This window comes from Gymnoscopelus microlampas (assembly GCF_963454915.1).
Source record: "Gymnoscopelus microlampas genome assembly, chromosome: 20".
NCBI lineage: Eukaryota > Metazoa > Chordata > Actinopteri > Myctophiformes > Myctophidae > Gymnoscopelus > Gymnoscopelus microlampas.
Genome location: NC_139957.1, coordinates 13122812 through 13139944, shown reverse-complemented (window position 1 = coordinate 13139944; position 17133 = coordinate 13122812). Strand labels below are relative to the sequence as shown.

Below are 17133 nucleotides of genomic sequence, written 5' to 3'. Positions count from 1 at the left end.
AGTTTCGATTGTTACTGATTGATTACTTCTTGTTCAGTATGACAGCCAACGACACGGTCTGTATCTGTAAGTGTGATACACACACGTGCCTATACGCACACACTGCATACTGTACATAGGCCTTTGAGTGTGATACACACACGTGCATATACGCACACCCACTACATACTGTACATAGGCCCCTGGGCCTGAGACGGTCTCAGAATGTTTTGTACTAGGCTACTACTACCTTTCAACCATAGCTATTTTTTTCATAATGTCGAATGGGAAATGTATTTGTCTCATTAGCAACAACTATGCAGTAATGTTGAAGAAAATGAACTTTGAAAGACACTTTCTGATAAACCATACATTATTTTAAACTTTTCCAGCACAGAAAAAGAAAGAAGGAACTGAAATCTCAGCCATATATGTATTACCATACATGAAACTGCATCAAGTGCTGTAATCAGTATTATAATTTGTCTCATCAGCAATAATTGCACATCAATGGCAAAGAAAGGGAACATGGAAAGACACGTTGGACAAACCACAAATCATTTGACTAGACTTTTCCAGCGACAGTGAACTGAGAATAAAAGGGACTGAAATCATCCAACCATGTGTACCATCTTCAGCTTTGTGTGCAAGGGGCAGGGACAGATCAATATAAAAAAATGGAGGTATTTATTTTGTATCTGTCAATTTGTTGACATAAAAAAGTAATCAATCGAATAATCTCTAAAACAATAATTGATAGTTGCAGCTCTATAGCACAATACATAAAATAATTGTACAGTACTATAATAATGAGAACATTCCATTGATGTCTATTGACTTAGTTCATTCACTAACAATTTCTGATCTTCCTGATCTTTCTTGACCCTAAAACCTGACTCTACTGTAATCTTTCTAATCACATCCTCCGACATTTTTGTCCTTAGAAGAATAGAATTACAAGACAACACAGACATACAAAGACACACACATAAGCACACTGAAGAAGGATCTGTGCCGAAACACATAAGCATTTTTCTATAGGTGTGAGCCAACTAAATCAGTGAAATGTGAGTATTTTGTCCTCCTTGATGTCCTCCTTGACCTGGAATTCAAATCTCTTTCATTTTGGTTTTAGCACTTTACTGAGAATGGCATTGTGGAAGCTCAACCTCCTTTTCAAACATAGACATACACACTTGTTGGCCTGTCAACTGGCACAGTTTACAAACGATGGGGTTAAATTTAGCAGGAAAACATGCAGACTAAAATGTATTTCCTGAAATATTTCAGAAGATGATGACAGGAGAGCCCAGCCACTTGTTACGCAAGCTGTGTGTGTGTGTGTGTGTGTGTGTGTGTGTGTGTGTGTGTGTGTGTGTGTGTGTGTGTGTGTGTGTGTGTGCGTGTGCGCGTGCGCACGCCACAGACATTCCTTACCCAGGAATCCAGGTTCGTCCTGTACAGAGGAGGAACCTGCTTCTACAATAAGTTATTGTTTCCGTGGGGGAAGTGTTTGTGCGTCACACCACATGTCAGTGTGGAGTGTGTTTGTTCCCATTTGCCAATTTACCAGGCCCTGCTCTGCTCCAGAGTTCAGAGGCCAAGTTACATTTATAGCAGCTACAGTGGCACTAAGTGATGTTCACATTTAAGGCGGAGCTCTGTTTGTCTTCAAAGTAGAAATATGTTCTTTATTTAGACCAGAGATGAGAGAATAGTGCTTTTATATAGATCATTTAATCATGTATGTTTACCGGTAGATGTTTTCTCTACGTTTGAATGGGAGGAACCAAATCTGTCTCACTCCACCTCCGTCACTATTGTTAATGTTTGTGTGTTGTGGGTGTATTGCTGAATTATGCTTTCTAACACTGGAGGACACATCCTCTAAGAATTAAATTACATAAAGGACCCCTCATTCCCCCCATCTTTAACCACAAGCTCACACCTCCTTGTGAGCTTGTCGATCTGCTATTTTCTGCGAAAGCTTTCCCCACAATATGGATGCTGGGGTTTAAGTGGTTAATAAAAACAGCAGAGGATCCTTCCAGATTCAGACAATAGGCTTGTGCACGCACGCACGCACGCACACACACACACACACACACACACACACACACACACACACACACATAGATGTTTCAGCCTCTTAAACATTGTGTTGTGGTGTGAAGAATCCCAAACTGACCAAAACGTCAATATTTGATTTACTATTTGATTTATGAGTATTGTTTATATCTGAGACATAATCTGTTATCTCTCAAATACATTTCCTCGTGACTCTCATGCCTGTGCATTGTCTGTGTGGGTGTGTATTCATTGTGTGTGTGTGTGTGTAGGTTCATCTGTTCCCAGATGCCCAATCAGGTTCTTCAGAGTATCAGCATCATTGACACACCTGGTATCCTGTCTGGAGAGAAACAACGCATCAGTAGAGGTTTGTATGAATCAACCTGTCGGTTGTAGGAGTGACAGACAGAAGGAAAGCTCAGAGGGAGACGGTGTAGGAGATACAGACAGCGGGGAAGCTGAGAGGGAGACGGTGTAGGAGATACAGACAGCGGGGAAGCTGAGAGGGAGATGGTGTAGGAGATACAGAAGTGGGGAAGCTGAGAGGGAGACAGTGTAGGTGTAGGAGATACAGACAGACAGTGGGGAAGCTGAGAGGGAGACAGTGTAGGAGATACAGACAGACAGCGGGGAAGCTGAGAGGGCCCGTTTGTACACACACACACTAGGGATGGGCAATATTATCTATATCTCAATATGTTATTTCGCGATACTGTATCGATACTCCAGGCCGTCATATTTTTTTTTTTTTGCTTTTCCAGATACAGGCTTTATGAAAAAACATTCGAAAAACCTGTCACTGATCTGCAGCTACTCAATATGTAGTGTGTATATATATACAATATGTAGTTGTGATATATGTATATATCGCAATATGTATCGTATCGCAATATATTGCAATATGTATCATATCGTAATATATCTTGATATCGCAACATATCGCAATATATCGCAATATCGTAATATATGTCAATATGTATCGTATCGCAATATATCGTGATATAATGGTATCGTGACCCACGTATCGTGATACATATCGTATTGTGAGATTCTTGCCAATACCCATCCCTAACACACACACACGCACACACACACACACGCATACCTTCTTTCCTGTTCGTTCTCTGCTCTTTCTTTCCCCTGTGTTTAAAGGGGATGTGAAAGCAAAATCACTCAAGTTACATATAAACCTAAAAATAAATTCTGTTAACCAGATAATGTACAAAAAAGTAAAACAAGAATTTCTTATTCTACTCTTCATACTTCATATATGCTCGCTATGTCTTGGATCTGTGTAATCCATTCTGTTGTTTTATTGTAATGTTGCTGATCTATGACGTTATCATTTTGCGCCTTACTGCTGGTTAATTGTAATGTTGCTGATCTAGGATCTGATCATTATGCACTTTATTAAGTCTTATTGGTTGACTCACTGTAATGCCAGCAATCTTGAAATTGAAGATTACTATAATGTTGCACTTGATGGGATAGTATCTGGGGGGTGTTGGGTACATGGCACAGGTTTACTACAACATGGTTGCTAATTGTGTATGTTTTACCCCCTGTCCGTCCGTGTGTCAGTCCGTCCGTCCGTGTGTCCTGTCCGTCCGCGAGCAGCTAATCTCTGGCACCGTTGGCCCAGTCGCTGGAAAACTGGACACACACACTCCCTGGGTGCCAATTCAGAACCTCTGCCCCAAATTCTTCACATGGGCCTGTTATAGCGCCACCAGGAGGCCGATTAGTGCAAAACCCATTGTTGTCCTTATTCCCTCCTGATTGGCTAAGGTTGGCTTCCAAAGTTTGCAGGATTTTTCCGTTTTGAACAAAATGCTTCAAATCATGAACGCGCACATTCCCACTAGGCCGAGGAAGAAATGCCACTTGAACATTTTCAAATCAGCCTCGTGGCGGTATAACAGGCCGATTTGCGTTTTTAACTATAACTACACCGATCTGCATCAAACTTTGCACGCACACTCCTTAGAGGCCAAGGAAAAACGTATGCCCAGCATTTTTTACTTTTGCATTTTATAGCGCCACCAGCAGGCCGACTTATGTAAAACACATTTTTTGATATTAAGCCTTCAGATTTTATCCAAATTTCACGCACATCGGTACACATGATCTCTATAGTAATGTGATCAAGATGGATCAAGGAGCACTTTTTCTAGTTTCTAATGAATCTGTGTCTGGATATGAAGGCTGAGTGTGTTTTAGAGGCAGGTCCAGTCATTACAGTGAGTATAGCGTGACCCAGGTGTGTATGTCCCAGTGTGAACAGAGTCAGATGAAACAAGCAGCTGCAAATAAACGTTTAAGACAAAGTCATTATGAGGAAGGTAGTACTTCTGTACTGAATCAGTCATCTGGACGTTGTGGACATGCTAGTGTTCACACAGGGGAGAATCACTGTTGTTTCTGTAGGCTGCGTGCGTGTGTGTGTGCGTGCGTGCGTGCGTGCATGCATGTGTATGTACAGTATGTGTATTTGCTGCCTTAGTTTGAAGGACCATAATTCAATACATGTCATTGTCTATTCATAGCTTTAGCTATATATATATCATACATAAACAGACCATTGTTCCATTAATGGTTTTATTTTTTAGAATTTGCATGTTTACATTTTCTCCATAGTCATTGAGCTGTTACCGAATTGACCTGAATAATGGAGTTGGCTCAACATACTTGCGTGGTTAAATAAGTCATGGACAATCTTTTCTCTTTAGGTAGGCCTACTATTCTTGGATAGCCTTTTTTTTTTTTACAAGTCTTATTTTTCCTGTTTTTATATTTGCAATCCGTGGAACGAACAATGTACTAACTACTCCAACGTCCCTCCCACCCTCCCTCCCCACAGATTAGTCCAAATTCCTAGATATCCGGCGACCGAGGCCGCCGGATATACCCGGGGCGAGTGTGTTTTGGGACGAGGCGTTCTTGTATTATATCCCGGCCACCAGCAGCAACATGTGATTCATTCACCGGCTTGTTTACAAGTCGAATTTGGGGAAATGTTACTGAGAATGTTACGGTCATCAGAGATCAAAGGATTTAGCAGCTGCCATTCTGATAATGTCAGGAGCAATGGACCTGGACCAGTGACACTACGACCAGGTAGGGTCCAACCAAGTGTTTCCAAATGGACTGCAGTCTGCACAGAACCCTATCCAGCAGATCCAAAGTAGACTTTTTAGTAGAAGTTTTTTGCGACCAAAAGACTGTATTATGCAAGTAGGCTACATAATGAAGTTGACCAAAGTTTCTCAGCTGCATTATATTTGGTGTTATTGTCTGTCTATCCTCTGAAAGAAAGGGGTTCAAGGGGCGTCATGGCCATTCACTGTGCGTACGACGCGACACCCTCACTCACAGATCCGTGATTTCATACCCCCCACTTTTTGCAAAAGATATATATTTTTTTTTATTGATTTTTATTTTTTTGATAATAAATCGGTAAAATCAGGCTAAAATAAGAATTAAATAACATAACCCTAACCCTAAAACCAAAATGAAGTAACCAAAAATCGGAAAGAAAACTAACAGAATCCGCCCAATAACGAAGCACGCGTGCATGTGTCCCGCGATGTCCCGCAAAAGGGGTTCACCTGTCCCTCAATGGGCCTGTTTGGAGGTGGTCACCCTAATTACGCCATGACTTGTGCAAACTGAAATGCATCCTCTTAACCACTTGAACGCCAGAATCCATATTCTGGGGGGAACGGTTACCAAAAATGCGAGCCCACCTGTGTGGGCCATTAAGACTGGGAACGCATCTGTGTCATTTTAGATTTCTTTGGCTATTCAAAAAGATATACAAGCTCATAGCGATCTGCTATTTGTTTTTAAATTGTGAAAATGTTTGCAAATATTTGAATATATATATTTTTAAAGCAAACATTTTAACTCAGATCTTTGTTTTTGGGCGGTCCCTGGGACAACATATTATGAGATGGGGGTCCTTGACATGAAAAGGTTTGAGAACCACTGATTATAGCAACAAAAGTTTTTTCAAAAAAACGTTTAGGATTTAGAAGACATTTGTAGAATCCCAAAAGGCAAAGATTTGAGTTACAAATGTTCGCTTTAAAAATATATATATATTGAAAGATGTGCACACATTTTCACAAAAAAAAAAAAGCAGATCTACAAGCTTGTATATCGGCCATTTTTTTGATAGCCCAAAGAAATCTAAAAAATTACACAGATGCGTTCCCTTAATGGATTAAGCATGAAGGTTAATAGGTTCAAGCCTGATGAGAGTCAACTCAACAAGTGTGTCTTATCAACAGCCAATATCCTCCCTAAGTGCCCTTGAACAAGGCACTGAACCACCAACTTGTTGTTCGCTCAGTGTATCTCTGGATAAGAACATCAGATAAAAGACTGATAACATAAGATGGAGAGATAGAGGGAGGCTATAGCAGTTTACATTACAGGGATGGATGGATGAAGGGTGGAATGAATGCCTACACAAATGATGTTGGGATGGATAAAGGATACTTGAGTGATGGAGGAACAGAAAACGGATGGAGAACAATGGAGGCTAGATTCTGAAGGAACACTAGAAGCCTGCAGCTGAGGAGGGGTGATGATGGAGGGAGGGATTGGCGGATAGAGGGAGGTGTGGAGGGCGTTCCTCCATCTGGAAGTGTTTAGTTCAGCTGAGGATGAATTCCTCCTGAAAACATTCAGCAGTCCAACTGAGTCACACCGACACACTGGCTGGCTGGCTGGCTGACTGACTGACTGACTGACTGATCGTCGTTTCTGATTTGATGGCTGACTGACTTACTGATTGGCTGACTGACTTACTGATTGGCTGGCTGACTGACTGGTTGGATGGCTGACTGACTGTGTGAGTGACTGATCGTCGTTTCTGATTTGTTGGCTGACCGAAAGATTGGCCTAAGTCTTGAGGTTTTTCCTGCATATGTCATTTCTGTGAAATTTCAGATTTTTTAGGAGTGTTGTTCATAATGTAATTCAATGAGATGTCATTATGTTGCATTTTTGTTGCTAATAGACTTCCCCATGGGCATTGCTTGTCTGATCATTTTGGTAGAAGAATCATCCATGAGAACACACACGTTACCTTGACATATTGGCAGCAATACAGGATTTAGTGTTTTGGTTGTACTTCCCTTAAGTTCTTTTTGACAGTTGATGAATAAAATCTGGAGGGATTGTTATTATCAATAACGTCACAACAAGAGTTAAATGCAATGTCACTTGATGTGACATCTGCATAATTTGTGTCGTTAATTCCAATTGGCATTATCACAAGCGGCAACAAATATATTTGATGTTTTAATGTTTGATGTTTTAGGCACTTTGTTTTATTTAACTTGTCTTTAAAGCCTTTTCTGTCATTACCATTACGTTTTTCAGAGATGTTATGTTTCCACTTATTCATTGCAATGGGATTTGCAATATAATATTTTCAATACATGCACAAAACGTTTTATTTGTGTCACATTTCACGTTTAAATGTATATATTTTATTTTCATCTTGCAATTGCAAGACCGTAGGGAGATGATGCATGGAGTTGATCGGGGCAGCTAAGCCAGACTACAGTCACTGTCACTCACTGTCACCACCCAAGCCCCATTTTCAGCCAGGAAAAACCCTGTGTCTGGCTGTCTGTCATTCACTTTGAACCATTTTCTGAACTGGACATGTACAATATCTCCACTGTGTACAGTAGTAGGTACAGGACATAGGCAGGGTGAATACATGTTGCGACCTGGTTCAGTGTCTGTCTGTGTCAATGTTGCTGTGGCACCCCAGTCCTCTGTAGGACCTAAATCGTCACATCTCTTCCAGTTTGATGTGTTCTAATGTTAATCTATGAACTGAAGCTTCAGCAGCACTCATTAGTCAACAAACAAATGTATAAGAGTAGCCTGGCTCCAGACCATAGACCCCGCCCGCTCTCTTGAGTGGACTGCCACGCTTCAGTCTGATAATCAGGCTAGTATAAGAGTGAAACATCCTTCACTTCTAGTTTGTTGTTGTTTGATGACTGCATGAAACTGACAGACATACAGCCGTGTGTGTGTGGGTGTGCGTGTGCATGCTTATCTTTTCATGTGTGCAAACATGTGACACTGCGTTTCGTGTCTGCCCTTTGAAGTGCAACGATAGATTCTGACCTTCCTCCATTTGTCCAGAGAGTCGTGACCACCAATCAATTATGATGTGTTCTCCCATCTTCTAATTGCTCACCTCAACACAGAAACGACAGTATTTTATACACAGATACTGTCTCAAACACTGTATATGGTTCATTAGTTTGGATATTATTTCAAAGGAGAGTAGGCAGTGCAATCTCCTTTTGTATTTTTGTCTTTTAATGAGATAGAGTGGGAAATGCCTATTCTTGAAAGTCTCATTTTCACGACCTCTAGGATCTCATGAGTAATGAGTGTCCACTGTCTCTCTGGTTCTTGTGCTCTTTTTGCTAGTTGGTTGTAGCAGTGATCTAGGAACTGAAGCTTATGCTAATTGTGTTTATTTTAAGTTACTCTGTATGAGAGGCTCAGCTAAATAACATTACATGCTGGTCTATCATGAATACAAGTCGTTCCATCATGGAGAAGACAACTTCCTTCAGTCTGGCAGAAAACTAAAGTGCGTGCGTGCGTGTTTACTTTTCATGTGTGCAAACATGTGACACTGCGTGTCGTGTCTGCCCTTTGAAGTGCAACGATAGATTCTGACCTTCCTCTATTTGTCCAGAAAGTCTTGACCACCAATCAATTATGATATTTTCTCCCATCTTCTAATTACTCACCTCAACACAGAAACTACAGTATTTTATACATAGATACTGTCTCAAACACTGTATAGGGTTCATTAGTTTGGATATTATTTCAAAGGAGAGTAGGCAGTGCAATCTCCTTTTGTATTTTTGTCTTTTAATGAGAGAGTGGGAAATGCCTATTCTTGAAAGTCTCATTTTCACGACCTCTAGGATCTCAGGAGTAATGAGTGTCCACTGTCTCTCTGGTTCTTGTGCTCTTTTTGCTAGTTGGTTGTAGCAGTGATCTAGGAACTGAAGCTTATGCTAATTGTGTTTATTTTAAGTTACTCTGTATGAGAGGCTCAGCTAAATAACATTACATGCTGGTCTATCATGAATACAAGTCGTTCCATCGTGGAGAAGACGACTTCCTTCAGTCTGGCAGAAAACTGTGTGTGTGTATGTGTGTGTGTGCAGACCAGAGACTGGGATCGTCATCCCAGTCTCTGGTCTGCAGACGGACCCACTGACCTCCTCTCTAATGTATGATATCACTGAAAACGATGTCATTGTGCGTCTCCCTGCATCTTTCTTTCTTTCTTTCTTATTCTCTCGCTTTCTGTCTTTCTCTCACTTTACTGTACATATGACAACATTTTGTGTGGAATCCCCCTTGTAAAGCCATTTTCTCCTTATGATGTATACAGTGTCCAGTACATACATTTGTTGCCTTTCAACGGATTTCCAGTTATTAGTCATAGGGGTGGCATGTCTATAACGTCTGCAGAACTTGGCTGCTCTGTATTCACTTTAGCAGCCTACCACCACCCAGTGATGTATTCTGATGTCACTGGCTGGCCGAAGAACTACAGGCAGAGTTCCAACTGCATGTGCCTGTGGACCATGGAGCAATCGTGGAGTAACCCAACCGACTCATGACGAAACATATTTGGATGTTCAACTTCCATTGTATTTGTTCTGCAGTCTGCAGCTTTGTAATTGACTGTAAATATACAGTATGTCTCGCCAATGAGAACCTTATGTGCAGTGTGCACTGCATGCTGGTACAGGGAAGGCATAGTCGGTAAATCTTAGAAATTGACTGTCTTGGATGCTAATGTGAACTTGTGTAAACTTGCACATTGTCAGCGGAATATTGCAGATATGACATCAATCAGCAGGAGCGGTATTGCAGTCATTGTACCGCACTGTTGTGACAAAAAGAGAGCTGAGCCAGAAGTCAAAGCTCTCAATGTAGCGGTCTATCTTAGTTCCTACTCTTGCCTATGGTCATGAAGTGTGGGTAATGACCAACAGAATAGGATCGTGATACAAGCTGCCGAAATGGGTTTTCTCAGACTGGTGGCTGGTGTCTCCCTTAGGGTGAGAAGTTCAGTCACCTGAGAGAGACTCGGGAGTAGAGCCGCTGCTCCTTCACATGGAAAGGAGCCAGTTAAAGTGCTTCAGGCATCTAGTATGGATGCTTCCTGAGTGTTTCTCTAGAGAGGTCCTCTGCGCATGTCACGCTGGGAGGAGGCCCCGGGGCAGACCAAGGACCAGATGGGCGGACTACATCTCCACGCTGGCTTTGGAACACCTTGGGATCCCCCAGCATGCTCGGGAAAGGGAAGTCTGGAGCTCTCTTCTGTTGCTCCCACGACCCGGCTCTGGATAAGAGGTTGAAGATGGATGGACATGTCAGCAATGCTACACCCACAGCGATGGTTTAAGCACACAATAACTGAGAGTCTTGATTCAGCACTTACATCAGCGTTCCCGCGGGTCCTTAAAAAAATCTGGAATTTAAGGTATTAACGGAAGTTTTACCACCCACTGGCCCGCACTCCCATTAGCCAATTTCAATATAGGAAGACATTATTGTGACATTTATTTGGGTCTTAAATTACCTTTGTTGAGGTCTTAAAAGGGTCTTAAAAAGTCAGGAACAGGAAGTGCAGGAACCCTGTACATGGAACTCAGAGAAAACTGGATATCGGCAGGGTATATCGGATCGAACTAGAGGCCATAGTGTAGTGTGTGTTTTTGTTCCAGTCCAGAGTCATACTGTAGTAGCTGAGGTCATGGCAACAGGAAGTATTATTGTTTGAACCGTGGCGTTTCCTTTGTAAGAAGGAAATAGCTATGAAATAATCAGCGGTCTTGGAATAATGAGCTGGTCCTGAGTTAGGAAGACTGGAGATGGAATAGCTGATAGTGATTTTACTCCACAGAATGGAAAAGTGAGTTATTTCTTTAATATGAGGTTGCAGGATTGTAGCTGCTGTACTCAAGGGGATCATTTCATTTGACATTTCTGACAGATATACAATGAGTTGCAGGTAGGGTTCAGTGACAGAATATATGACTGTTGACTGTTGAATGTGTGACCATGTGGTTACAGAACAACACCCTTGCACATAATTTGCTGTCCTCAGTGTGTTTCTACCTGGAATTGTTCTATTGTTTACCCAGCTACTTCACACATTGGTCATTTAAATTTCACTTGTTTAGCTGTGTCAATTGTGTGATAACAACTTCACCCAAAGAATAAATACAAATGAATTGTATAATATAGGACAGTGTGAAAATGTTCCTGAGATGTTTGAACATGAGATTATGGGGACGAGTCATTATTGGAACAGAGATTGTAATCCAGTCAGTCAGTCGGTACGGTAGCAAGGTTAAATTTCTTGGCTCATTGTGACAGACTGTACTTACTGTTTATAGGCCACGCCCCCCCTCCCCAGGGAGAACAGAGCTGTGAACTGGCGACACTCGACACCTATGCTGTAACCCGATCCTAGGTCCCGCCCATCAGTCCTTCTTGTGTTAGACTCCCTTGAGTCCTTCATGAATAATTCATGAAGGGAGTCTACCATGCCACAAAGATTTTAGAGAGTAGTCATCTTTCCATAGCAAGTTGAAATGGTGCTCACCTGTGTGTGTGTGTGTGTGTGTGTGTGTGTGTGTGTGTGCGCGCGCGTGCACATACACTGCTGCTGAAGTCAGTCTGATAGCGTGACTGTGACTGTCTCGTATCCTCCATAACATCCAGTTGGCTTCATTGCCACTCACTGTTTATTCTGTTCTCTGAACCAGTAGTGTGTGGAGAATTGTTTTGTTTATGTTTGTGCGTGCGTCGTTGCTTGTGTGTGTGTGTGTGTGTGTGTGTGTGTGTGTGTGTGTGTGTGTGTGTGCTTTATGTGTTTAATTATAGCATGATTGTGTGTATATTGTTTATGTGTGTGTTTGAGTGTCATTTAGTTGTGGTTGTGTGTTGGTATTGTGGCTTGCGTGGTGCGTTCCATATATAGATGGTTTGTGATGTCATCAAATTGATGTGGGTTAAGCATGTTTCAGTGAAAGTCTGACAGAAACAGCACAACGCCCTTGGGAACCAATCACCCTCTGTCTGAGTGTATTTTATATACAGAGCCTGTTTATACAGGCAGTCTGTAGACATAGAAACCTTCTAACAGGATTATTGTCATTCTTAACATATCGGGCTTGTGTCATAGACAGAAATGTTTCTGTTCTTATGGCCAGTCACTGTCAGTAATGGTTTAGCTGGAAAAGCAGCCATATACAGTACAGTTGTAACACAAGGTTGTAGAGTATATTGTGTGCTGATATGTATACTCTGCATGCTATGAGTTGTGTAACTACAAGGAGAAGTGAGAGCAGGGACAGTTCTGCTTCCTGTCACATTGTTATTGGGTAACATTACGGACAGATGTACTGTAGCATATCTCAATGTTCTAAACTTAAAAAATGGACAATTAAACCATATATTATAGACTATGGCAAGCAATACCCTTGTTTTATGGACTGAGACAAGGGTATTGCTAATGTTATTATAAGTATTATAGTTATAGAAAGTATAGAAAGACCAGCAGCGTGACGAGGTGCTCAGCGTCTATTTTGCACTGACACATTCTGACACGCTGAGTGTTGAAATATATTCTATGAGTTTTTAGGAGAGCACCTTCCTAGCGGGGAAAAAATACTTTGGTGGACACACACAGCCTAATATACTGTAGACATACTGTAGACAGAAGCTAAAGCTAACAAAAGTGATGCAAACAGCTCCTCTCTCTCTCTCTCTCCATTCAAGGTTATGATTTCTCTGAGGTGTTGCGTTGGTTCGGAGAGCGGGTGGACCGGATCATTCTGCTGTTTGATGCTCATAAACTGGACATCTCTGATGAGTTCTCTGAAGCCATCAAGGCCTTCAGAGGACAAGACGACAAGATCCGTGTTGTCCTCAACAAGGCTGACCAGGTAGGATAGGATACAGTAGATTTTAATTTGTTTAAAGTTCAAGTGTTGTGGAAAACAAGTTAACCACACACTGCAATAGAATAGACCCCAACAACACATTATGATGATTATGATTATTGTTATGATTATTGTGTTATTTATAATATAATAAATACCAATACCACAAACCAATATTATTGGTTTGTGACTTCATGCAAAAAGAAAGTTCAGGACGGTCCCAGTGAGAAACCAGTTGAGTCCCTGTCACACATAACTGTTGGACCATTATGAACCTGATATGACTCTCCTCCTCTTCCACACCTGTGTCAGGTGGACACCCAGCAGCTGATGCGTGTGTACGGCGCCCTCATGTGGTCTTTGGGGAAAGTGATTAACACACCTGAGGTGTGCAGAGTTTACCTGGGCTCCTTCTGGGCCAAACCCCTACAGGTCACTGAAAACAGGTAGGCCGGACACACTATCCTACTCACCTACTGTACCAACCTATCTATTTACCTATTAACTTACAACTTACCTATTATAACTGATGTACCTACTAACCTACTGGACCAATTTCAAGGGAGATGAAGCCATCTCAACTTTGATTTGTAGCGCGTCACGCCCGTCATGCAGCGACAAGTGTCAGATAGTTTGTAGCGTCATGTTGCTGAATTCCATTTAAAATGACTTTTAGACCTGTCTGTTTTGTGTTTATGTCTGTTTGTTTTTGTTAAAAAAAAAAAAAAAGGAAGCTAAATGTACAACTATAACCTGTGCTTCACAATAAAAATATTTGAAACAATAAAATGACTTTTAGTGTGTTGTCGCTGCTAGTGTGTGAACGCAGCCTGACAGCTTCTTTGAAAACAGACTGCCTGCTCATTTATTCAAAAATGCATCTGTATGTTAACTCTGCTAAAGCCTCCTCCTCTTCCTCATCTTCCTCCGCAGGCGTCTTTTTGAAGCAGAAACCCAGGACCTCTTCAAAGACATCCAGGGTCTTCCTCGCAACGCAGCGCTCCGAAAACTCAACGACCTCATCAAGAGAGCCCGCCTGGCCAAGGTGAGTGAGAGAGAGGGAGAGAGAGAGAGAAGCAAATTCTAAGCAAAAATAGCAGATCTACAAGTACATCAGCTGTTTTTGCTATATTTAATGAGTCCCCTTCTGCTGACACAGCAGGTTCGAGTTGCATACCAGTAGGCTTAGATTTAAAAATCATCCGTCCTCGTCAACATGCGATACGACAGTAGAGCACCATCGTGTCAATGTATTACGCAGGGGAGTCCCATCTGTCGCATGGACAGACGTGGCCCCAGCACATCACCCGTTTGACGCAACTGTTTTTTAGAATGTGTTGTCAGCAACATTAAGGAGTCCCAAGGATCAGATCAATAATATAGTGAGCACACAGTATTTCTGTGATCTAAAGCCGAATGGTTAGGGCACATACCACATAGGCTCTAGTGCCCATCGAATCCCCGGTTCAGGGCGGATCATTTGCTGCAAGTCACTGTTCTTTTCTCTCCCAGTTTCCTGACTCTCTGATTGACTAAAAAGCCCCCAAAAGTATCAAAAAAGAAAGAAAGAAAGAAAGATGATGGGAGGAGGAAGTGACAGAACCAGAACAGAGGAGTTGAGACGTGGTGCTAGCTTCTCTTCCCTGTGGTGTTAAACAGTTGAGTGATGTGTTTGTCTTCCTGTGTTTGTTTTGGCCTGCTGCAGATTTCACAGTTCGGGTGGCAGAAACTCATATCTGTGTTTTAAGCCTGGCTGTTCAGGAAGACCACATGCTGGTCTCAGATCAGTACAGAAATATACAGGGGTAAAGCGCCAAGATACATGTACCTCTGGAAATTTGTTTAAAAAATGACGTGGGCTTCAACGTATTTGTGCTTGTCTGTGATCCGTTCAGTTCCGAAAATATACAAGTTCAGTCCCAGGAAATGTTTTGGTGAACAGTAGATAAATCTCAGTATTCAGACAGTGGATTCTAAATTAGTTAAATCTCAGTCTTTGAAGGCAGCTCTTATTGACTCTCGCCTCTTTTCTGTCACCCAGTGTTGTTTCCAAAGCAGTTTTTCCTTCAGAGAAGTACTTCCTACAGGAAACTTCCATTCCCTCATTAGTTCCCTATGCAACAACAAACGGCAATGGCCACATTCCGTTGTGTAATGATGCTTCCGTCCCATGTGTCCTTGACAATGCACTTCTAATTCTAAGGAGACGTTTCTTTAGTGTGCTGGTATTTTTACGTATTCTTGAAAAATGTGTCATCACATAAATAGGAACATCCTACCTTAATTCCGTTGATCACAATCTAAACACTATGTATTTATCAAAATCTGATTTGATTTGATTGATCGTTAAAATAAACATGCTCTGAGAACGCACTGATTGGCTGGCTGCCGTGTTAAATGGTCAGATGGATGGACCGCGAACGCTTTTGAGATTTTGAAGTGGGCCCTGATCCAGAAAAGGCTGGGAACCGCTTTTGTACTGTAGGATGATGAGGGGTACTGGGTCTCGTTGTTAGGGTTCGGAGTCAGGTTCAGCATGTGGCTGAACCGTGTTGCCCGGATCCTGTTTTCAATTCTGTGTCTTTCAGCAGATAAAGAAGTGAAACTCCCTGGAGGAGTTTGAACGACTGCAGCTGTCTTAGAGCTTGTTTTTGTTTTGTTTTTAATTGAACTCCCGGAACAGAGGGGAGAACAAATCCCTGGGACTAAAACCAATAAGAAATTGGACACGTATGTGATTGCATGGCAGATGTTCAGCAGTCTAGGGAAAGTGTCAACTAAATGTCAAAGAAATATTACATTCAGAAACATAGAAAACAGCCTGTTTGAATGGGAACTCTTGTACAGAGGATATACAGTCTGTACTGGGTACTGTAGACTGGCACTGATGTATGTATGCACACACACACACACACACACACACACACACACACACGCACACACTCGCACACACTCGCACACACTCGCACTCACACACTCTCGCACACACTCACACTCACAGTGTTTCCCTCGCTGGGCAGACAAACAGGAATCTGGCAACACACACACACACACACACACACTGGTGAGACCATGTGAGCTTATCCAGCGTTCTCCAGACTGGCCTGACTGAACTTTCCTCAGCTTCTCTCTCCTCACACTCCCTGCTTCAAAATGGAATGTACACACACACACACACACACACACACACACACACACACACACACACACACACACACACACACACACACACACACACACACACACACACACACACACACACACACACTCACACTCACATATACTGTATCTATGCATCCACATATCAATTCACAGCAATATATCCATCACACATTCACACACACACTCTCTCGCTTTCTCTCTCTCTCTCTATCTCTCTCTCTCTCTCTCTCTCTCTCTCTCTCTCTCTCTCTCTCTCTCTCTCTCTCTCTCTCTCTCAGTGTAGCTTAGTAGGAGCTTAACTTTACTGACCACATGTGAGACATTCCTCACAATCCACTGAACTGCGCTACTCTGTTCTACCCCCACCTCCATCTCCCTTCTATTCTTTCCATGTTTCATCCCATGTCTAACCTCCCTTTCCTTGTCTGTGTGATATATTGTAGATATATTATGTACTATGGAATGTGTACTGTGGTACTTTGACCTGACTGCACATTGTATCACCTCGTCTCCCTCTCTCCCCCTCTCCTTCTCTCTCTTCCTTCCCTCTATTTCCCTCCTCTCTTCCTCACTTATTTTCTATATCTCCTTTTACATTCTAACTTGTACATATACTGTATATACGTACATATATAGTTTTCTGCTGTCGGCCATTGAGTAGCAATTCCTTTTTGAAGCACCTTGCTCAAGGGCAATTTGGGTATTGATTGTTGAAGGGAGTAGAGAATTACTGTGTGTGTGTGTGTGTGTTGGGGGGGGGGGGGGGGGGGGGATATGGTGACACACTGATTAACCTTTGACTTTAGCTCTAAGGGACATTTTTGGTGAGGAAAGCAGATTCAGAAAAGCCATACAGAATTCCATAGGAATTAACCACTTAAACCCTATACACTTCGTT

The 17133-nt window shown here is 42.1% G+C and overlaps 1 protein-coding gene across 1 annotated transcript in view; it reads left to right on the top strand.

Moving 5' to 3' along the window:
- ehd4 (EH-domain containing 4) overlaps positions 1–17133 on the top strand; it is a 34626-nt gene that overhangs the window by 10630 nt on the left and 6863 nt on the right. Inside the window, exons 3-6 of the mRNA XM_084045036.1 lie at positions 2319–2416; positions 12910–13076; positions 13386–13519; positions 14007–14118. Coding sequence (XP_083901162.1) covers positions 2319–2416; positions 12910–13076; positions 13386–13519; positions 14007–14118 — 511 coding nt within the window. The remainder of the gene's footprint in view (positions 1–2318; positions 2417–12909; positions 13077–13385; positions 13520–14006; positions 14119–17133) is intronic.